We start from the raw sequence: 25,345 nt of genomic DNA, 5'->3' as shown, positions 1-25,345 counted from the left end.
ATGTGATGAAATTATCAGACACGAAACTATCACAAAGCAAACCAAAATGGAAACATTTCAAAGTAAACGTACATTTGACGACTTGTGGATAGAAGAAAACATTCCCATTCTTGGTATAAATAACTGGTTTTGCCTGTCCATCTGACTCAAGTCCAACAAATAACCCCGGGCTTTTCGTAGATTCCAGGCTTACAGATGCATTTTCCAAGTTCTTCTTAATTTTAAAATGACAGTCAGTATCTCCTGTACCCTGTGATCAATATAACATGATTTCATGAATGTAAGCAAATACCAAAGGGCAGAATTTAAAACCAGTCATTTGACAAGAATATAATTTTGCTTCATTTTCCAACCTCGGGATGAATACAGAACCTTTCGCATATCCTGCGCTACGCACTTCACCTTGTTCCATAGATCCAGAAATGAGACCGTGTGTTTGGCTGAGGCAAGGGCGTATGCCCTAGACAAAAGGCTCCGAGTAACCAAGGAGCTTCAATGAAGGAGAGTGTACTGTATGCTGTGTTTCATTTCAGAGTTATTAAACTATTGGTAAACAGAGAATACTAAGATGTGAAACTTTCCTTCTGAAAAATACTCTAAGATAATGAAAAAAAGGGCTATTCTCACCGTAAGTCCATTTACACCTAAACATAAACCAATTTTCTGTGCTATTCCACATTTTCTGAATTGAGTTTTTACCAGTAAACAGAGTTCACATAAATTACTCAAAGACTGCATAGCAAAACATTCAAGAATTAGGTGCTTAGGCATAATCTACATACCCTTCAGATCATCAAAATCATCTCTCACCTTTTTAAAGGTATGTATCATGTCCTATTAGAAAATATTTCACCTTTTTCACCATTTACTGCTTTAAAAAGTTTTCTTATAAGATTTAGGAGTTCTAGAAAATAAGTTTTGTGAAAATGAATCAAAACTTGTAATGCAACTATTTTATTTGTAAAAGATGACTGTATTCTGATCTCTACCTTCAAATGTGAACTTCTTTTAGATGAGAAACAATGTGCCTGTGGTCTATTTCTCTCTCACAATATAAATATGGCTTAAGCAACTTCTGTCTTCTGTTCTTGTTATGGGTACAATAAAATTCTGGCTTTGATTTGTTCATAGCCAAGTAGAGCACATGACCACACATACAAATAATAATAATAATAATAATAATAATAATAATAATAATAATAATAAAGTGTAAGGGCCAACAGGATAGAGATGGACTCCTTGGGTGTAGGGAGAAGAAAAGGAACTAAACTGAGGAAAATCAGGAAGGGATTCCTAGAAAAGGTGAAGCCGAGTTAAGTGTCAAATGAGAACTAAGCTAAGTGGAGGAAAATGAGGGGTGGTAGGTAGTGGATTTCAGGCGCAGGGCAACATGAACAAAACTAAGAGGCCAAAAGCAATTTGGTGTGTAGATGAACAACTTGTTGATGTTCTCGAGCAAGAGAGAGGAAGGTGAATTCAGAAAGGTCGTATCAGTTTGTATGCAACATAGGAAGTCGAGCCTGATCTCAGACTGTGGCAGCCACTGAGGAGTGATATGGGCACATCTCAAATTATCTTCAGGAAATTTCTTTAATGCCCCTTTAATGACTCTCTAATACTCATTATCTACCCAATAAGTTACATCACGCTCTGCAGTTTTCTAGCAATGATAAACAGAATCTCAATTCTCTCCTCCTCTTCAAGTACACACCCCTGGAGGTCCCTTTTATTATCTTTTAGAATAGACTTTTTAAAAAACGTTTATCTATTTTGGGGAGAGAGTGAGTGGGGTAGGGGCAGAGAGAGAGAAGGGGACAGAAGATCTGAAGTGGCTCCACGCTGAAAGCAGCAAGCCCAAAGCAGGACTTGAACTCATGAACCACGGGATCATGACCTGAGCCAAGGCCTGATGTTTAACTGACTAAGCCACCCAGGCTCCCCTTTAGAATAGACTTTATATTTTAAAACAGTTTTAGATTTACAGAAAAAATTGAGAGACAGTACAGAGCTCTCCATATATCTAAATCTACTTTTTCCTATTAACATATTGCATTACTAGGACACATTTCTTATAATTAATGAACCAATGCTGATACATTATTAAGTAACACTTCACTGATATTTCCTTAATTTTTAACTAATATCCTTTTTTCTGTCCAGAATCCCACCCAGGATACATTTATATTTGGTCACCATGTCTCTAGACTCCTTTTTGCTGTGGGAGTTTCTTATATTTTCCTTGTTTTTGATGACTTTGACAGCTTTGAGGAATACTGTTCAGGTATTTTGTAGGATGCCTCACTATTGGAATACGTCTGATGTCTTCCTCATGTTTAGACTAGAGTTTTGAGATACTGGGAAGAAGACCACAGGAAAAGGTGCCATTTTCATCACATCAAATCAAGGGTACAAATTTTCAACGTGAGTTATCTCTGTTGAGGTGACCTTGATCACATAGCTAGGTGTTGGTCAGGTTTTCTACTGCAAAGTCACTGTTTTTACACCCACTCCCCACCCCACCCCCCCCCCCCCACCGCCCTTCCCATACTCTATTCTTTGGGAGGAAGTCACTGTGTGCAGTCCATACTTAAGGTAAGGAATTGTGCTTCACCTCCTTGCAGGCAGAGTATTTTATGTAACTTATCTGGAATTCTACATAAGAGATTTGTCTCTTTCCCTCATTTATTTATTTATTAAATCATTTATGTATATTACTATGGGCTCATAATATTTATTTTATACTCTAGGATATAATCCCACACTACTTTGTTTCTCAAACTGTTCCAGCTTTGGCCATTGAGATCTTTCAGTTCTTCATAAGTGAAGTGTCTCTTAAAGTGTCTCTGAAAGTGTGTGTGTGTGTATGTGCGTGTGTGCTCGTGTGTATGTGTGTTGGCAGATCTCAGGGTTCATGAGTTCGAGCCCCAATTCCAGTAAAAACATGAGCCCCGCTTCAGGTGAGCCCTGATTCTCTTTCTCCCTGCCCCTTGCTCACTTTCATTCTCTCTCCCTCTCTCTCTCACACACAATAAATGAATAAATAAATAAATAAATAAATAAATAAATATTTCTGTTTAGACACATGAAAAGATGTTCAACATCACCCATCATCAGGGAAATACAAATCAAAACCACATTGAGATACCACCTCACACCTATCAGAATGGCTAAAATTAACAACTCAGGAAACAAAATACATTGATGAGGATGTGGAAAAAGGGCAAACACTTTTTCACAGTTGGTTGGAATGCAAACTGGTGCAGCCACTCTGGAAAACAGTATGGAGGTTCCTCAAAAAACTAAAAATAGAACTACCCTACGACCCAGCAAGTGCACTACTAGGTATATATTCGGAAGACACAAAAATGCTAATTCACAGGGGCACACGGGTCCCAATGTTTATAGCAGCACTAGCGACAATAGCCAAATTATGGAAAAAGCCCAAATGCCCATCAACTGACGAACAAATCAAGAAGATGTAGTAGATGGAGTATTACTTGGAAATCAAAAAGAATGAAACCTTGCCATTTGCAACCATGTATGGAACTAGAGTGTGTTATGCTAAGCGAAATAAGTCAGAGAAAAACAGATATCATATAATTGCACTCATATGTGGAATTTAAGAAACAAAACAGATGACCATACGAGAAGGGAAGGAAAAATAAGATAAAAACAGATGGGGAGGCAAACCGTAAGAGACTCCTAAATACAGAGAACAAACTGAGGGTTGCTGGAGGGGAAGTGGGTGCAGGGGTGGGCTAAATGGGTGACGGGCATTAAGGAGGACACTTGTTGGGATGAGCAGGGGGTGTTAAATGTAAGTGATGAATCACTAAATTCTATTCCTGAAACCATTACTACACTATCTGTTAACTAACTTGGATTTAAATTTTAAAAATAAATAAATAAATAATCTCATTAGAGCAGGAAAAAAAAAAAAATCTCTGTTTTATCCCTAACCCAAATACAAACGGATTAATGGAATGCAGATAGGAAATAAAAGAAACTACGTAGGTTCTGGATGTAAAAGGGTCCTGTTGTATTTTGTGTGTCTTCCTACATATCCACAACATATACCAATGGGACAAAGTCTTGTTAGAGTGTTGATGCTCTGACCGCCGCTGCAACAGCATGTGATGTGCCTTTGCCTCTATATGGTTTCTTTCTAGAAGGACACTTCCTACTCATCACCCCCAAGTGATATTTTAACTTCTTATTCATTACTGAGCACCTACCAAATGTCAAACCTTGTTGAAGAGTTTGGGGTATTTTAATAAATGAAGCAAATAAGAACCTCTTCCTTATGATGCCCACATTCTACAAATTAATATACATTCTATACATTGTACTATTATTAATGGTTCTCATCAGCTTTCTCTTTTCCAGGATGACTCACTCAACAATTTATTCTTGTCTTAAAGTCTGTTGCTTGTGAGGGGAAGAAAATCTTTGTTGCTGTCCTCAAGCCCCTCTGTGTATTCTTGAAATCTCTTTCATGCTATAAACATTAAAACTAATGCATAGACTATGGTCTATAATAAACAGCAAAATGTAAGATCGTTTTCTGGAAAATTCAAACAAAATAGCTAATCTTACAATTGTAATAAAATTCTTCAAAATTTTTTGATTAAGTAAAAACATAATTTCAATTCCCAGTTTCCAGTTCTGCATGTAAGAAACTTAGAAGTTACTACTCTGTCTTAACAAATAAAAAGCTAAACAGATTGAAAAATCACCAACTCCTTTTAGAACCGTCAGAGGAGTGAGGATACAGGTAATTGCTGCCCCCAAGAGTAGAGAGACAGACAGGCAAATACAGGGAGTCACAGCTTACCAGAGCAAAGACTCAAAAGCAGGAACTAATGAGGAAACCATGCCTGGGTAGGAAAACTTGAACTATTATTGACGAATTGCTCAACTGAGCCTCAGTGAGGACAAGTCTCAGAGTTAAAACTCCAAGGAATTCCAGTCAGAAACAGGACCCTGTACTTTGTGCCTTTATCTCCAAGATCTCAACCAGGGCCCTACAGTGAATATCAAAGAATTCCCTTGTGCTTCTGGCAGGGGGAGGGAAAAACGAACCATTTTTAAATACACATACCACTTTGTTCTTCTTAACAAGAACTGCCCACAGGAAAAAACCACTTAATGACAGCCTCAACTTTCGGGGTGTTATCAGACCCTTAATGACCTGGGGAAAGGGAAATATCCAACTTCCGCCCACTCTAGCTATCCCAGAACTGAGAAGCACTTGTTAAGTTCATATTCTAGGGGCGTAGGCTCACTAAAATCATATGATCTATTATCATCTACATAAAACTAAGTCTTTTACTGAATTTTATACTTTTCAATCCACTGCTCTAGCATTATATACCCAGCCCAGCCCATTTGTACATCTATACCACTTCTTAAAAATATGAATTATCTTTAACTTTGTAGTTATGTACATCTAAAGGAAAGAGGCAAAATTAAATAAATTTGCCATGAGAGAATCTGTCCCAGTTTCTGCAAACGAAATTCTTGCCCATGAACAAGGATCCTCCTAGTGTGGGTGTATCTATCTATGTGTGTACGTGTCTTTTGTTTGTATCCTGTTTAGTTTATTTTTCCTCCAACTCTTAACATCTCTTTTTCCTTTACACTGATTCTAGGTGATGAATTCCACCCATGTTTCAAGGCTTGTTTTCTTCTCTGTGTCTTTATTTTTTTTAATATTTACTTTTAAGAGAGAGAGAGAGACAGAGCGTGAGGGGGCGAGGGCCAGAGAGACAGGGAGACACAAAATCGGAAGCAGGCTCCAGGCTCCAGGCTCCGGGCTGTCAGCACAGAGCCCGATGCGGGGCTCGAACTCACAAACCATGAGATCCTGACCTAAGCCGAGATAGGATGCTTAACCGACTGAGCCAGCCAGGCGCCCCTGAGGCTTGTTTTCTTCTTTAAATTAATAGCATTACAAATGTCCCTAGTGAAATGCATGTTTGTTGCTAACTTGAATCTTCACCACATCAGGTGATTTATTCCTACACCATAAAAATTTCATAGTAACAGAAACATTTATTATAGAATCAGCATCATACTTGATGATAAGTATGCCTGCCTATGAGAAATGTTTTCAGGGGTGCCTGGGTGGCTCAGTTGGCTGAGCTTCCAGCTCTGGATTTTGGCTCAGGTCCTGATCCCAGGATCGTGGGATCCACCCTTGTGTTAGGCTCTGCACTGAACATGCAGCCTGCTTAAGATTCTCTCTGACCCTCTATGGCCCCCCACCTCTCTCTCTCTAAAATAAAAGAAAAAAAAGAAATGTTCTCAAATATACAATGGCAGATACATTGGAAACATTAATGCTCTTATTCAATTCCATTCATACAATGAACATTTGTTGACTAGCTACTAGGACCGAGGCACTATTAGGTTTTTAAGGTATAATATGAGTATGCGTTACCATTTACCTTTGAGTTCATTTTAAGCCCCTTTGGAGGCTGTGAGCATGCCTTACAACAGCCTCTAAATACATGCAAAGGAGAATCGTTAAGATGATTATTACCATTCTGTTTTCAAGAGTAATGTCATTGCAGCCTAATGATTTCTGGTCAGATACAGTAAAAGTGAAAAATAATATGCCTGATTCTTATGCATTAATACAGTACCTTATGAGCAAAAAAGCTATCCATTTTGACTAAAAAGATCTACTTACCAAAATTTTAGATGAAGAATTTTACTCAGACAACCACATCAATGACTCACTAAATAAGTTATAAAGAGAACACTATGATGGGAACGGCAGAAAGTAAAATACAAATGCTGAAAGTTCTGGGGAAGCTCTTCTCCACAAAAGTTCCAAAGTAAAGTTTAAACATCAATGTTGTTTAAATGGTAAACACACAGGGGCGCCTGGGTGGTTCAGTCGGTTGGACGTCCAACTTCGGTTCAGGTTACGATCTCGCGGTATGTGAGTTCGAGCCCCATGTCTGGCTCTGTGCTGACAGCTCAGAGCCTGGAGCCTGTTTCAGAGTCTGTGTCTCCCTCTCTCTCTGACCCTCCCCCGTTCATGCTCTGTCTCTCTCTGTCTCAAAAATAAAGAAATGTTAAGAAAAATAAATTAATTTTTAAAAAAATAAAAAATAAATGGTAAACACCATCACATAGTAACCTGAGTTCTCCAACCTTCAGTTGTTTACATGAGGCTGGTATACACAAAACAAATAGACACGTGGGATCCACAGGAGGAGCCCTCACTAACCTTGATGTCCCCTGACAGTGTTGGTGGGGGGAGACCATAGCCAAGGGGCCAATCCCAATGAAAAGCTAGAATAGGATTGATCTAGACTGTGCCTGATGGATAAAAGACTTAAATTTAGAATAGAAACTCTTCAATCCTGGCCAATCTTTTAGTAACTACCTAAAGGGAGTGACTCATTCATTTACATAGATCACTTTGGGGTAAGACCTGCTATTGTTGTTTTCTTATCTTATTATCTGTCTTGCTATATGAGTTTAGGGGTAAAAGGATGTCATTACAAATATAAGACAGTTAGTCCAGCCTCTGCTACGCAAGCGACACTCAAAAATATTAGTCTTTCTCCTCTCTGCTTTCTTTGCTGATCCTGTTACAATTATCAGGAAGTTCACCTTTGGCAAGAATAGTGGCACATTTTTCTAGAATTTACATAGCATTCAGGAGCCTGTGGCTTCATGGAAAGTCTCTTTAAAATTTCAAATCTTTTGGGGCACTTGGGTGGCTCAGTCGGTTAAGCATCCAACTTCGGCTCAGGTCATGATCTTGCGGTCTGTGAGTTCAAGCCCCGCATCAGGCTCTGTGCTGACAGCTCGGAGCTTGGAACCTGCTTCTAATTCTGTGTCTCCCTCTCTCTCTGCCCCTCCCTCGCTCATGCTCTGTCTCTCTTGCTCTCAAAAATAAATAAAACATTAAAAAAAATTTTCTTTTTAATTTCAAATCTTTTAACAATAACTTTCCAATGCAATAATTTTTCCAAGAATAAGCTTGAAATTTCTAACAGGAACACCAGGAAGGTAAAGACCTCTACCATATGTTTGAGCTTTGATTTTAGGAGGCAAGTGAACAAAAGTAACAGACCTATAAGTTTGTCATAGGTTAGGAAGACTCCAAAATCTTACCTTAACTGGAGATTTTTACCAATGTTTTAAAAAAAGAAAATAGTAACAAGATTTCCTCTGCAGCCTTCAAGGGTTACACACACCTCACCCTTTGTGTGCTAGTAGTGGTTGGGGAGCAGTGTTTGAGATTGAGCTGGTACACACTGGGAGAGCCATGCTCGTTTTTTAAACATTGAAATACTTCCATTTGAGATGGTAACTAGCTGTGGTCTGAGCCCCTAGTTCCTCCTGGTGCGCTGGCTGTTCCAGCAGGAGACAGCCTCTGGAGGTCCTGGCCCACTGCTGGGATTGGGGGCAGGGGGCAGGGACTAGAGCCTAGCAGAAGAGATGGCACCCTGAGCAGGGACTAGATCCTAGCAAAACAGATGGCACCCTGAGCAGAGACTAGATCCTAGCAGAAGGGACGGCACCCTGATAACACGGCCAGCAGTGCCTCACCCCCATCGTGGACCCCCAAGGCTCCTTTGCTCCCTGCTCTTCCTTCCAGACCCCCTCCCCCTTACTAGTTTCTTTTCCATCTACCTCCTGCTTCACAGGCATGTGTGGTCTCACAGGACCATGACCTAAGAGGAAGGTCCTTAAACCTCCAGTCAAATGACATGCAATCAAGGTATCATTCCCAAAACGCCTAGAGAATCTCTGTGTTATGCTCTATTATGGCCCGAATTTCTTCTTTTAATGTTCTAAATATCAAATTCCATGTAATCAAACCAATTATGTTCCTTCACCTTTGTCAATATATCTCACTGGGTTCTCCACTTTGGCTCTGTCCAAGCCAAACAGAACAAATGCCTCTGTTTTTTTCAAGTTAGGAAAGATCTTTAAGAAGAAGGGATACTTGGATTTGAAACCCGAACACATGATTGCCTGCCTCAGTTCTAAAGTACAGAGGAAATTCTGAACTTAGCTTTTCATCCTGAGAAGTCTATCAGGAAGGGAAAAGAAAGCACAGGCTGAAAGGACACAATTTTAGATTCACTCACTCACCTAAGCTGTCAACAAGATGGGTTCTAGGAAAATTGCTAAAGAAGGAAACTTTATTTTTGCGTTGGGAATCACCTCCCCTCTATGTATATGGACCCTGTTCTCCTCATGGGAGTCATTCCAGCTCTCCCATCTTGGTATCATGAATCCTCCCAAAAAAGGCGGGGCTTAGAAGGTAACCTGACCTAGACTGATTCTTGGCTCTGACACCAGCTGCTGGGCTCTGGGAAAGTTGTGTAGCCAGGCTCACATTCAGCTTCTTCATCGGAAGAACGAGCATGCCAACAGTTTCCCTGTGACAGAATACTTCTACATACTAATCTGTAAGTTTCTGCCCGTCTGCCTGTGCTCACCAAATTCTTTCAACTGAATACCCAGGACTTCTTCCAGTTCCCTCAGCCTCATCACATAGAGATGAGTCACTCAGCACAAACAAGAAGAACACGAAGAAAACAACAGTAAGTACTTAGTGTAGGGCAGAAAAATTCAAGATTCTGCTACACTCTTGCAGAGGAAATGTGCTCACGTGCAGGGACAAGAGAAGCAGCATACTGGGAAAGAGGGGGAAGAGACAGGGCTCACACAGACTGGAGAGGGAGGAATGGGAGAACCATGAAAACCACCATCCAACTGAGTATGACACAACAGCTAAATGGAAGGTGACTGACAGATGAGCTATCCCCTCGGTTGATATCTAGACAAGACACAAATTTCCAATGTTGGTTCATCTACTTTAAAGTGACATTTATCTTTGCCACCACAAACTCTCCCCAGAAATTTAAAAACACACATATTCCAAAACATGTGTCATGCAGTGATACAGATCTGTCTCGTGGTTCTGAACACTCCCGTGAGCCCCCAAAGCAAAGACTCGTATACTTTGTGGACGCTGGTGATACGAAAGGAAAGCTACCTCCTGATGTTCCTCCAGTAGGATGACTGAGCATTAGATGAAACCATACTCTCAGTCTGGCCATAGTAGTAACGTTACCTGTTTCGGTTTCTTTTTTTTTTTTTAAGTTTATTTATTTATTTTGAAAGACAAACAGAGAGAGAGCGCACATGCACAAGTGGAGGAGGGGCACAGAGAAAAGGAGAGAGAGAATCCCAAGAAGGCTCTGCATTGTCAATACAGAGCCCAACGTACGGCTCAAACCCACGAACCATGAGGTCATGACCTGAGTCTAAATCAAGAGTCAGACACTCAACCAAATGAGCCACCCAGGTGCCCCAAAAGTAACGTCACCTGTTTTTAATCTTAATTGGTTCACATACCAGTTTGCCATAGCATGGCACCATGGATTCTTCTGTGAAATTTCACAGTGTTCTTGTGAGTCAATCAAGGATACTAATTAAATATGTGCATGCATGTGCTTTTCTCTTTGCACTCTGAACACCAGTGCAGCTCACCAGACACAGACTTGCCAGTCTGCAGCAGAGACAGGGGCCCACACAATGATGAGTAGTCTAAGCCTTCCTCCTTCTCACCCCCAGAAGCTCATGCAAACACTACCATATAATTGATGCCATACTGGTAAGGAGAAAAGGGAGAGGAAGCACCCCTGGGTCTATCTTAAAGATACAATTTAAACTAAATTGTTTCAAAAAAGAACAGAGGAACACAGCATTAGCAGTCAAGTTAAATGTGTAATCTTACATGACCCTCAACCCATAGAAGAATTATGATATATGAAAGGTGTTATGTGAGTTGCCTTCTATGTCCCCTCCTAAGTCAGGATGTTAAAGAAGATCCCCTAATATTTAGACTTTAAAATTACTTCCTTACTCAAAGTGCAGGGTTTCCATTGGTGGAAATTCAGGCACCAAAAGAAGCAGTAGGGAAATATTGTTGAGCTGGGACTTTCTGGAGCCTTGGTTCTCAATGTATGGTTTATAGACCAACATCATCAACAACAGCTGAGAGCTTATTAGAAACACAGACACACAGGTCCCACCACAGTTCATCTGAATTAGAATGTGCTTTACGATACAATTCCCAGGTGATTTGTGTGCACATTACATTTCAGAAGCAATGTCTAAAGGGTCGGACAGAATCCCTCTCTAATCATATAAAGCATGCGGCTGCCCTCCCAACTTTTCAATTAAGTCAAGAGGACCACCATATATAACATCCAATTTCTAAAACGTTTATGGGTTAAAGCTAAAAAAACAGAATACTCAGAAAGAGCCATTCTCATATCTATCATTGGCAAACGTATTAAACATTGGCTGAGAAAAATACAAGCATATGCTTACTGTTCCATCACACTGGCCATCCTTAATCCTCAGATACATCCCTGCATTTTTCACACTTTCAAACATGCAAATACCAGAGCTGATTTTATGCACTTTCCAGTAGGATTTCTCAGACTGGCTTCCCACTCCAGTGCAGCTCCCATCAGGCTGGAGACACAGGGCTTGGCACAGACTCGTGGCAAGTAGAACCACAGCACTGTTGAGGAACACGCCCTTCAGGATGACATACAGAACAGAAGGCAGTAAATAACAAGCTCATGTTTTGCTAAAAGAAGATGGCAAGAGAGCCCATTCTTTTACAGAAGTTATAGTGATCAGAATCTTACCAGAAACTTGTTGGCTAAAAATGAGCAAAATAAGGAATAATTTAACTACTGTGCAAAACTATACAAAATTAAGGGAGGTTCTCTGACTGGCTCATTATAATATACAACAATTATTATTCATTGAGAATAAAGGATCAGTATTTAATGCTACAGAGATTTAAAAAAGATAAAAAACCACAAATACTTCTATTAAGAAATTTATAATCAATATAAACAAATAATTATAATATTAATACAAAGCAGAATAAAAACAGTGTACTACAAGTGTACCTGAATTATAGGATGCACCTTATTAGGTGCATATCAGGTCAATGTACATATGTAGGAATGAATGAATAAAAAGAGATATCAAATACAACTAAAGTATTTTTAAGTAAATCCTAGGCAACCAATAACTTAAGAAGATGTAAAAAAAATCTTGAAAGTTTATTAGAATACACTAATACTGTGCAGAAATAGATAAAATACATAAACACACAGGTCACTGAGGACAAAATACAAATGGCAAATACACATTAAAAAAAAAAAAAAAGGCAGTTCACCCTACCTTATTACTCTAAAAATTGTCAAAAGTTTTTTTTAAAGACCATACTCAACACCAAGTTCAACAAGATGGATCCTCTCCTACACTGCGAAAGGAATTGGGTAGTAAAGCAATTAAGGAAAAAAAGAAACAGACAAAAACAGACTCTTAAATACAGAGAACAAACCAGTGGTTGCCAGAGGAGTGGGGGATGGGAGAATGGGTGAAATAGATAAAGGGAATTAAGAGCACACTTTCTCTGATGAGCACTGAGAAATGTATAGAATTGTTGAATCATCATATTGCACACCTGAAACTCATGTAACACTGTATGTTAATTATATTTCAATTAAAAAAGAGAAAGAAATTAACTTTGCTCACACAGGTCTGGCCTTTGCCTTTGGATTCTGAAAGGTAATTTCTAAACCTTTGGATTGTTATGCTTGATAGGAGTTTTTTGTTTGCCTGATGGTCTTGAACCAGTCACATAGTAAAAATCTGAATTAGGGTGGCAGTTTTGGGTCACAAGATGTCAGCTGACCTCCTCTGAGGCTGGAGACTGAGATCAGCAACATGGACTCTTTGTATGACTGAACCCCAATAAAGACTGCACACCAAGGCTCATGGGAGCTTTCTGAATGGCAATACTCCACGCATATTGTCACATATCGATGCTGAGAAACAAATGCTGTCCTCACTCTATAGGGAGAGGACAACTAGAAGTTGCACCATTTGGTACTTTCTACGTGTCTCTTCCCTTAGATGATTTTAACCTGTATCCTTTTTCTGTAATAAACCATAACCATGAGTATGACAACTTCCAGTGAGTTGTGAGCTATTTTACTAACTTATCAAAACTTGATAGTGGTCTCAAGGACTCTGGAACTCTGAAGTGTGTGTCAGATGTGAGGGTAGTCATATGAGCTGTCCCCTTTTAACTTCACAGTTGGTTTAATGTTCACAGGATTTAAAAGTAGTACATTTCTGGAAAGAAAGTTGGCAGTATGTTCCCATAGTCTTAAAGGCTTCATATTGTGACCCTTAAATTCAATTTCAAATCATTTAAGCTGAGCAAATCACCAAATATGTCAAAGTATGTCAAAGTATATTTTGCGGTAACATACGCAGAGGTGGTAAAATGAAGAGGTTAGGATTCAACACCCAGGGGCATGTGGATGGCTCCGACAGTTGAGCGCCCAACTCTTGGTTTCGGTCAGGTCATGATCTGATTCAAGGGTTTGAGCCCCACATCAAACTCTGCACTGAGAGTGGGAGCTGCAGGCAATTCTCTGTCTCTCTGCCCTTTTCCTGTTCTCTCTCTCTCTCTCTCTCTCTCAAAAATAAGTGAACTTAAAAAAATTAAAAATCCAATGAGAGACAGAGAGACAGAGAGAGAGAGAGATTGATACATAAACAAACAAACATATACATACACCTTATGTTTGGGTATAAAAATCATGCTGTTTTGAGAAAAATAATATTACCATGAAGTGTTTATTATATAGTAAGCACAAAATGTTTTGAAGACAAATTGACTTTGATTTCAATCACGATCCACCACTTATCCACTAGTTAGGCTACACTAGCCAGATTTTAACTTCTCGGAAAATCTTTTCTTCTATTTAAAATACAAATAATAGTATCTGTCACTATTTTTAGGATGATTAAATACAATTTGGTATGTGGTAAAGCTCTCAGTAAAGTGCTTGGCACAAAATAGGCAAAATGGTAGGTATTGTTTTATTATGATAACAATAATATTTTTAAGATAAACTCAGAAGCACATGCTATAAAGAAAGAAGCATAAAATGATCACACATATACAACACCCAAAGAGTGTAAATATTCTAATTGTTAGACAAGTTAAATATATACGTTTGATTCCCAAATGTAAGAGTCTCTAAATTTGTACTAAGAATTCCCACATTTATGGTTTTCACCTACAAATTCAATTGAATAAAGGATGTCACTCCTATCAGTTCCAGTGCTGCTAAAGCTATGATCCCTATTGCCTTCCACAGTCTGGGTAAACAGAATGGCAACAGGCATCAATGCCACCTAGTGGGAAAGAGATCTGATTACTCCATTCTGACTCCAGAGCTTTCCTCAATAGAGCGAAATAAAGTAGGTATTTAGCAATATAAACTTCAATGACTTTCCACCATTTTACCTTGACAAAAACCACAAATTCTTTTGAAAGGTCTGCGTAGCCTGCTGATGATTCAGCAGCTCTTTTGCCACGACGATCAAAAATAACCGTATGACCGGGAACCAATGCTGACTCAAGAAGTGCACAGCGGTTGGGCTGATAAAGCACTCGCAGCTCAGTGCAGGCTCCACCACTAGCCTAAAAGAAAAGGAAACAAACAAGCAAGCAAACTCTGAATTAGCAATAGAAAATAATTAAATTTGAAATGTTGGCACATTCTATGTATGTACAGGTCTATTTCCCTCTATAGACTCCTCATATCATCTATCACATGCTTTTGTCATTTAATTGTTTTGATTTTCCAGCCTGATTTCCAGGGTCTTATTCCAGGAACTTTCTGTTGATTTCTCAGAACTCATGGAAGAGTACCAGGTAACAACAAAAAAACTTCAGCAGCAGGAGAATTTAATGAGTTACTGTATTCTGTTGCTTATTTTTCATTTCTTCATTTGTGTTCTCCTAACTCAAGACTCCTTTGGACCAAAAGCTGAAATTAACAGGCACGCATTATTAGGTTTTGTTTACAAAAAAATTAAGCAAATCGAGGAGGTTATGCTACAGGGAAACATTCCTGGCTCAAAGTACTAGTTGAGATTTTACCCCATTTCCCCTCAGTGCCTTGGGGAGGCACTGGGCCTGAAAAGGAAGGACACATGGGTGTCCTTGAAAGGCTTGGCCCATGGCACTCACTAAAGCTACCAAACTCAGCAAAGTGCTCTTGTGTAAATATGGTAGGTAAGCAACAGGGCTATTCATCTCCAAGAAGCCATCTGATGTTTGATGAGTACATCAGCAGTTACTGGTGTGGACTGAAGCCAAAAGGGCTGTTACTGGATATTCCCAGACCCCCATACCAGGAAAAGTCTTGTGTGTAACAAGATGAGTCTCGTCGTAACTAAGATGGAAACTCTCGCCAACCTAATGGGTTAGGGGCTTGGAAGTAAATTTAATTTGAGTTTAGAAAAATAAATTTCTCAAACTCTTGATCTAATTAAGTAGATTTCATACTTACTACATTCTTATTTATAAGCACTTACTATGACCAGGATCTGTGCTGAGCAGAACGTGCTACAAAGTACAGCACAGGATGACGTGCTAAGTCCAGAGCAGAGGAGAAAAGACTTTGTAAAGAAAATTTGACGGATTATCATTTAGCCTGAATTTCAAGCCTACAAATTATATACGTTTTTTTCAATAATTATTATTTTCCCTTAAGTTAAATAACACGCTACGAGTCAAAAATCATGTAATATTATATAGCATTACATGAAAAGCTGTAGCATGAGTGCTAGAATCAGAATGCCAGTGTTCAATTCCTGCTTCCACATTTACTGCCTATGTGACCTTGAGCCACTCACTTCATCCTCCTACACATCAGGTTCCTCTTCTGTTAAACACGGATAATAACGGATTCTCTCACAGGGCAGATATAAAGATTAAGCGTTATAACACATATTAAACATTTTACAACAGTGCGTGACAGCTATCCTATGCGGTCTCATTTTTCAAAATAAATAACATGCATATATTTTTTAAAACAGCTTTATATATTAAAAGCTACTTTTCAAACCTAAACTAAGCAATACAAAGCATCCTTAGGTGACGTTATTAGTATTTCTTCCCCAATAATATGCTCCTTGAAGGGACCTTTGAGAAATCAGATCGTCCCCTTTTGGAGGCTTATTAATACTTTGAATGTTATCAGAAAAGTGGTCTAGTTTTCTTGTCTAAATTTTAATTGCTGAAATTAGGACCATTTATGCAACAGAATATCAAAAGTTAGTTAGACAAAACAGAATAATGAAAAGGGTGAAAGGGAAAGCCAAAGGAAATACAATTTGATAATCTTATAAAAATAAATTATATATGGATACAACACTATTGATAAACAGCAAATAAACAAAATCACTACACACCATTCCAGTGACAGTGCTGTTGTCAACAGCAAGAGAAAGATGCCTGATTACATGACTCTGGAAAATGCACGTATCTCCTTTGTTGAAAATAACATCAAAGAGACCTGGAAAACATTTTAGGTATTAGCAAGTAGTAATTCATGCTTTTAAAGTATTTTTTCTTATTCAATTATACACTGAAACCTCCTGATAAGACATTTTATGACACCTCTCAGTTAAATATTTTTAATTAGTCAAAAGACAGAATGCCACTAACGTTTGATTGTCTACGAGTTGCTTGGCAATTTGGTGGAATTTCCATGGAAAATCCCTAATGCCTTTCCATGCTAATCGGTAAGCCCTGATACAACCCCAAAGAATAATACCTGACAGAACTGATTCCAGGAAAATAAATTATCCTGGTGCAAAAAACAAAATTCCATTCCATAAATCTCAGGGACTTGAGGTAAAATAAAATAACACATTATAATATAATAATGCATTACAAATACATATGACTTGAACATTAGTGACTGCTTTGTAGGATTACGATGATTAAGATAATGTCATCACATATCTGATTGTTTTCAGTTTTCAATATACTGTTTTTTTAAGTAGGCTTCACACCCAGTACAGAGCCCAATGTGAGGCTTGAACTCATGACCCCAAGATCAAGACCTGAGCTGAGATCAAGAGTCAGATGCTCAACTGACTGAGCCACCCAGGCACCCCAGGTTCTCAGTATACTTTTATATACCTTTTTATCTTAAAATGTATGCTTCTTCAAGGCATGAATTTTTGTCTACTCTGTATACATCCATATAACTGCACTTAGAACAGTGTGTAGAACATAGTAATTTCTCAAGAAATATTCTTTAGTCAATTAAATCATATATATATACACACACACATATGCATATATATGTATATGTGTGTGTGTGTGTGTGTGTGTGTGTGTATAGTATATATTAACAGATCCAGAGAGAAACTGACAGACTACAATAATGTAAGGAAATTTAACACCTGACTTATAACAATGAATATATCTAAACAAAGAAATCAATAAGGAAACATTGACTTTAAACAATATGTTAAACTAGATGGACTTAAAAGACATACACAGAACATTCTATTCAAGATCAGCAGAATACATATTCTTCTCAAGTGTACATGAAACATCCTCTAGGGCAGATCATATGTTAGGCCAAAAACAAGTCTCAGTAAATTCAAGAATATCAAAATCATATCAAGAATCTTCTCTGACTACAATGATATAAAACTAAGAAACCAAGTACAAGAAGAAAACAGAAATCCACAAAAATGTGATGATTAAAGAACATGTGGGTCACCTGGGTGGCTCAGTCAGTTAAGCGACTAACTCTTGATTTCAGCTCAGGTCATTCATGATCTCATGGTTCTCATGATCTCATGATCTCATACACTGTATGCTAACTAACTGGAATTTAAATAATTTTTTTTAAAAAAACAGGGAAGATCATAGCAGTGCAGGCCTAAATCAAAAAATAAGAAATATCTCCAACAATCTAACTTCATGTTAGAATCTAGATGTAAGACTCTAGTTCTGGTTCTGGCAATAAAGAGTTCAATAATTCATTCAGCCACTATTTACTGACCACTTACTACCTGCATGAAATATTTTAAGTTGTAACCTAGATAAAGATTCTCAATGTTCTTATCTGTCCAACATTCTTATCTTTACAAACAAGAGGTGGGGCTCCTGAGTGGCTCAGTCAGTTAAGGAGAGAACTTTTGATTTCAGCCCAGGTCATGATCTCCACTTCATGAGATTGAGCCCCATAGGGGGCTCCACACTGACAGTGCACAGAGCTTGTTTCTGATTCTCTCTCTCCCTCTCCCCCTGCCCTTCCCCGACTTGCACTTGCTCTCCCTCAAGTAAATAAACTTTAAAAAAATAAAAACAAGAGGTAAGTCTATATAATCTTAAGTTCCTGGCTAATTCTAACATCCACTGGATCTAGTCACACTAATGTCACCAAAACGAAGTCTAATTGCCAAAATCCAACAGAAGCATTTCAGTCCTTATTTGGCTTTGCCTCTCTACTCCATCTGAACCTGCAGGCACCTTTTGAAACTTCACAATCGCCCTCCTCACTAACTTCCTTCTCAATTGCCCTTTTCATGCACAGGGTTCTGTCCTCAGCTGATTAACCTTCTCACTTTTCACTGGCTCCCTGGGAAGTTTCTTTTGATAATCCATAAAGTGATAAATGCCAAGTAAAATCTAAACCACCCCCTCAACATCAGCTCATATATATCACTTCCTGTTAAACATAAACAACTGGGTATCTCACAGACACTTCAAACTCCATATATACAAACGAGAGCTCACAATTTCCCCTACACTCCTAGCTTCCAAATGTACTCCTCCTAAATCTTCTGTATCTACGCTTTAGTTGGCGATCCCATCAACAATTTAATCACCCAACTCAGAAACCTGAGAGTAACCTTTGCCCTTAATACTCCTTTACCAATAAATGATGAAAGCCTGCCAATCTTATCTCCTAGAAATTCCTCAAAGCATCCCCTCTACTCTACCAACATTCCCACTGAAGTATTTTTGGTCCTCATCATCTTCTGCTTGACATGTTACAAGAGGCTTCTAACTGGTCACTCCTTCTCTAATCTCCCTGCACATCCTGAAATCTCACCTCCACTTAGCTATCAAAGTATTTCTATTCTACTTCAAATCCATTAACAGCTATGTCCCACCCATAGGAGGGAATAAAAGAAGTTGCCTTCAGACATACACTGGCCCTTCTCTCTCAGGTATTTGTATAGGGGCCACAGACTAGTCATGGAAGGGGATGGTTTGACTTACACATTGCAGTAGACACCTTTTGATGACCAGCAGTCAGTAATCAAGAATCTCCCAACAAAGAAATGCCCAGGATCTAATGGTTTCACAGGTAAAATTGCCAAATATTTAAAGAACAATTAACACCAATATTTCTCAAACATTTCCAAAAAAAAAAAAAAAATTGAAGAGGAGGGAACACTCCCAAACTCATTTTACTAGGCCAGCATTACCCTGTTACCAAGGCCAGATAAGGACACAACAACAACAACAACAACAACCACAACAACAACATAAAAGAAAACTACAGGCCAATATTATAGATAAATACAAATGCAAAAATTCTCAACAAAAGAGTAGGAAACTCAATCTGAAGTCACATTAAGAACATTATACACCATGATCAAGTGGGATTTATCCCTGGGATGCAAACTGTTTCAAAATACTCAAATCAAGAGAGTGACACACTACATTAATTGAATGAAAGACAAAAATCATACAATCATCTATAGATGCAGAAAAAACATTTGAGAAAATTCAGTATCATTTCATGAAAAAAATCTCTCAAAAAGTGGGGATGGGAGAACCTTACCTCTACATAATAAAGACCATGTATGACAAGCCCCCAGCTAACATCATAGTCAGTGGTGAAAAACTAAAACAAGTCTAAGATCAGGAAGAAGGCAAGGGTGCCCACTGTCACCAGTACATATCAGCAGAGTACTGGAAGCCTAGCCTGAGCAAACAGGCAACAAAAAGAAATAAAAAGAATCCAAATTCAGAAGGAAGAAGTAAAATTGTTTCTACTTGCAGGTGATATGACAGTCTCCACCAAAAATTGTTAGAATAAAACAAATTCAGTAAAGTTGCAGGATACAAAATCAATGCACAAAAATCAGCTGAGTTTCTATACACTCACAGCAAACTGTCTGAAAAAGAAATGAAGAAAACATTTAAAATAGCATCAAAAACAAGAAAATTCTTAGGAATAAATTTAACCTAGAAAGTGAAAGATTTATACACCAAAACGGTAAGACAGTGATTAAAAAAATTAAAAAGACATGAATATAAATATATCCCATATTCATGAATCATAAACTGTTAAAATGTCTATACTACCTGAAGCCATTTATTGTTTCAACACAATCCCTATTAAAATTCCAATGGCATTTTCATAGAAATAGAAAAAATAATCTTAAAATTTATAAGGAACTACAAAGACTGTAAATAGCCAAAATAATCTTGAGAAAGAACAAAGTAATCTTGAGAAAAAAAATCATACATCCTAATATTAAACTACATTAGGGCTACAGTAATCAAAGCAGTTTTGTACTGGCATTAAAACAGACACCTAAACCAATGGAACAGAATAGAGAACCAAGAAATAAGCCCACACATACACCGTCAACTAATACTTGACAAGAGAGTCAAGGAAACTCAATGCAGAAAGGATAGTCTCTTCAATAAGTGGTTCTGGAAAACTGGATGTCCACATACTGTTGAAGAACAGTATAAATAGCTCCTTAATGTTGGTCTTGGCAATGATTTTTTGGATATGGCATCAAAAGTACAAGCCACAAAATAAAAAGCAACAAGTGGTACTACATCAAACTAAAAGACTTCCACACAGCAAAGGAAACAATCAACAAAATAAAAAGGCAACCTACAGAACGGGAGAAAATATTTGCAAACCGTATCTCTGATGAGGGATTTATTTCCAAAATATATAAGGAACTCAACGCAATGGCAAAAAAAAAACCCAAAAAACAAATAAAACAACACACACACACACACACACACACACACACACACACACGATTAACAACAAAAAACACTTCCATTTAAAAATGGATAGGGGCGCCTGGGTGGCTCAGTCGGTTAAGCGTCCGACTTCGGCTCAGGTCATGATCTCACAGTCCATGAGTTCAAGCCCCGCGTCGGGCTCTGTGCTGACAGCTCAGAGCCTGGAGCCTGTTTCAGATTCTGTGTCTCCCTCTCTCTCTGCCCCTCCCCTATTCATGCTCTGTCTCTCTCTGTCTCAAAAATAAATAAACGTTAAAAAAAATTTAAAAAATGGATAGAACATTGGAACAGATATTTTTCCAAAGAAGACATACAAATGGCCGAAAGTACAAGAAAAGGTACTCAACACCAACCATCTCGGAAATGTAAATCAGAACCACAATGAGATACCACTTTACATCAAATTAGGATGGCTATTATCAGAAGGACAAGAGATAACAAATGCCTGCAAGGACCTGGAGGAAAGGTAGCGCTGATGTACTGTTGGTGGGAAGGTGAATTGGTGCAGCTACTGTGGCAAACACTATGGAGTTTCCTCAGGATATTAAAAATAGAATTACTACATGATCCAGCAATATACTTTTTTACAATAAATAAGTATTTTGTTGGGGCAGAGGCTGAAAACTCGCAACTCCTACAGGACAGCTCCTGCCTGTGGACATTTTTTTTTTTAATGATTTATTGTCAAGTTAGCTAACATACAGTGTAGTCTTGGCTTCAGGAGTAGATTCCCATGACTCATCACTTACATGAGCACCCAGTGCTCATCTCAACAAGTGCCCTCCTCAATGCCCATCACCCATTTTTCCCACCCCCTCAAACCCCCACTCCCATCAACCCTCAGTTTGTTCTCTGTATTTAAGAGTCTCTTACGGTTTGCCTCCCTCTCTGTTTATAACTTGTTTTTCCTTCCCTTCCCCTGTGGTCTTATGTTTCTCAAATTCCACATATGCGTGAAAACATATCTGTCTTTCTCTGACTTATTTCACTTAGCACAATACCCTCCAGTTCCATTCACATTGTTGCAAATGGCAACATTTCATTCTTCCTCATTGCCAAATAGTATTACATTGTATATACATACCACATCTTTATTCATTCATCAGTTGATGGAGATTTGGGCTCTTTCCATAATTTAGCTATTGTTGATAGAACAGCTATAAAGATTGGCATATACGTGCGCCTACAAATCAGCACTCCTGTATCCTTTGGATAAACTCCTAGTAGTGCTATTGCTGGGTCATAGGGTAATTCTATTTTTAACTTTTTGAGGAACCTCCACACTGTTTTCCAGAGAGGATGCACCAGTTTGCATTCCCACCAACAGTGCAAGAGGGTTCCCCTTTCTCCACATCCTTGTCAACATCTGTTGTTTCCTGAATTGTTAATTTTAGCCATTCTGACAGATGTGAGGTATGTCATTGTGGTTTTGATGTGTATTTCCCTGATGATGAGCGATGTTGAGCATCTTTTTGTGTGTCTGTTGGCCATCTGGAGATCTTCTTTGGAAAAGTGTCTATTCATGTCTTCTGCCAATTTCTTCACTACATTATTTGTTTTTCGGTTGTTGAGTTTGGTTAAGTTCTTTATAGATTTTGGATACTAACCCATTATCTGATATGTCATTTGCAAATATCTTCTCCCATTCTGTCAGTTGCCTTTTACTTTTGTTGATTGTTTCCTTTGCTGTGCAGAAGCTTTTTATCTTGATGATGTCCCAACAGTTCATTTTCCAGCAATATACTTTTGCGTATATATGCAAAGAATATGAAATCATTATCTTAAAGAGGTATCTGTACTCCTATGTTCATTCACAGTAGCCAGGAAATGGAAAAAAATCTAAGTGTCATTCAACAGATGAATGGATAAGAAAATACATATAGATGTAGATGAGTATTTTTCAGCCACAAAAAAGAATGAAATCCTGACATTTGTAACAACATGGATGGACCTTGAGGGTATTATGCTAAATAAAGGAAGTCATACAGAGAAAATCAGATACCATATGGTTTCACTTATATTGAGAACCAAATTTTTTTTTTTTTTTAAATCTGACACTGAACTGTGGAGAACAAACTGAGGGTTGCTGGAGGGGAGGTGGTTGGGGCATGGATTAAATGGGTGATGGGTATGAAGGAAGGCATTTGTGATGAGCACTGGGTATTGTATGAAAGTGACGAATCCCTAAATTGTACACCTGAAGCTAATATTACACTGTATGTTAACTGGAATTTAGATAAAGACTTGAAACTACAAAAAAAAAAAAAAAAAAAAAAAAAAAAAAAAGCTGAACTGAGAGAAAGGGAGAGCAGACTGGAGGTTGCTAGGCCGAGAGGTGGGGGAAATGAGATGCTGGCCAGTGTACAAATTTCCAGTTATAAGATGAATGAGTTCTGAGGGTGTAATATACAGCATAGTGACTATTACCAACAATACTATATCAGATACCTGAAAGCTGCTCAGAGATTGGATCTTGACTGTTCTCACAACAACAAAAACAACTGTAATTGTAGGCCATTAACACAAATGTGTAAACTAACCCTACTGTGGTAATCATTTTGCAATATATACATTTATAAAATCATCATGTTGTGTATCTAAACTTACACATTGTTTTACATAAATTATGTCTCAATAACTCTGAAGAGTAAAAAGAATTAGTAAAATCAAAAGTTGAAAAGACTCCTCACTCCTCCCAAAGTAGATACACCAATCTCATTGGAATGTAAACTCTAAGCAGGCACAGGTTTTGTTTGTTTGATTCCTGTAATGTTTCCAACATCCAGACCAGTACTTAAGTGTGTGTGTATGTATGTATGTATGTGTTTACATTTAATAAGTCTCTCCTGTGAACAGAATTTATAATTTCTAAAAAAGAAAAAAAAAACTAGAAATCTCACTTAAATTACAGTCAGTTATCTGCCATGAGTAAGCAAAGTTTAATATAAGAATAGAAATACTTAGTTTTAAGAAAATATATTTATTCAAGTAAACTTTATTAACTCTAAATCTAATATGAAAAACTGTATCATGAATCCAGAAGACGCCAGAGAAATGTAGTAATATTTAATTTTTAAATCATTTTTAATAGGGTTCTTAGTAAAATTAGAAATATGTGACTTTTTCTATCACTCTAAAGGACTAGTATTTAAAAATCAATAACCACATTATATATAAGGGGGAATCTACTTTCCCCATGCTAACTCTCACACTCCCCTACACTCCATACCATGGAACAGAGCACCTTTGGTGCTTTGAAAGAAGCTAGTATTGCAGTCTAGGCCCTTTCTGTTCCCAAAGGAGCCACCCTCAGGGAAGGTCCTTTCTGCTGTGCTCTTTGTCACTTGTAAGGGGCAGCTCTTTGTCACTTGTAAGAGTGAATATCCTTATTTGACCCCATCAGCAGTAATGCGGAGATCTCAATTTCCATGTGTCTGCGTTCTGTATCTTATTCTGTAATTGATTCTGTACACAGGAAGGGAAGAAGGTGGTATTATTTATCAACTCCTCCTCAAATACCCAATTCTTAATAAACAATAAAGACATTCCATTAATATTAGTTACAAAATGAGAACGTCAGTATTACCAACATTATTTTGCCTTCTTAAGGATGTTCTTGCCAGCTGAAAAGTGCTTGAAATCAAAACAGATCTAACTATTGGGAAGTAGATAAGTTTATTATATTTGTAATACCTGAAAAAACTCTTTAAAGTAGTAAAATTCAAAAGAAATACCTGACAAATAGGCACCTGTTAAATACTGAATAAAACATAAAAGCTGTAGATTTCTTTATTTTTATGTATATGTTATTTATAATAGAAAGGGGGTTATTTATAATAGAAACCAAAACCTTCATCATAACACTAACAAGGCAATGCAGTAACTACGTGAAGAGAGAAAATAGTTTAAAAATATATATGAAGTTCTGAAAAACTAAGTGTAGGACAAATTCCTAAAGGAAAAGTCTGAACACTGAAGACATGAATTTCTTCCAAGTTAATATATAGATTTAATGTAATTTTAACAAATTTTCCTTCAGGATTTATTTTAGAATGATGAAAAAAATTGTTAATTTGAAAGAAAAACCATACAGATCAACTCTGATAAATGTTTTATGCTGTAGTTTGAGTATTTTTTAAGAGCACGTGCAAATCAGGGAGGGGCAGAGAGGTTCCAACGCAGGCTGCACGGTAACAGCAGAGAGCCCCATACAGGGCTCAAACTCAGGAACCCTGAGATCACAACCTACCCCAGTAGTTTGAGTATTAAAATCTCAAGTCATAGAGCATCTGGGTGGCTCAGTTGGTTAAGCATCCGACTTAGGCTCATGTCATGATCTCACAATTTGTGGGTTCGAGCCCACATGGGACTCCCTCC

The 25,345-nt window shown here is 38.0% G+C and overlaps 1 protein-coding gene across 1 annotated transcript in view; it reads right to left on the bottom strand.

The window, feature by feature from the left end:
* The window catches only part of LOC122210853, a 53,664-nt gene that overhangs the window by 17,947 nt on the left and 10,372 nt on the right, over positions 1-25,345 (bottom strand). Inside the window, exons 4-7 of the mRNA XM_042923783.1 lie at positions 16,351-16,454; positions 14,396-14,572; positions 11,377-11,589; positions 73-250 (exon numbers count right to left, since the gene is read on the bottom strand). Of these exons, the coding sequence (XP_042779717.1) occupies positions 73-250; positions 11,377-11,589; positions 14,396-14,572; positions 16,351-16,454 (672 nt within the window). The remainder of the gene's footprint in view (positions 1-72; positions 251-11,376; positions 11,590-14,395; positions 14,573-16,350; positions 16,455-25,345) is intronic.

Source organism: Panthera leo, chromosome F2 (genome assembly GCF_018350215.1).
Source record: "Panthera leo isolate Ple1 chromosome F2, P.leo_Ple1_pat1.1, whole genome shotgun sequence".
Taxonomy (NCBI): Eukaryota; Metazoa; Chordata; class Mammalia; order Carnivora; family Felidae; genus Panthera; species Panthera leo.
This window is presented reverse-complemented; position numbering and strand designations above follow the sequence as displayed.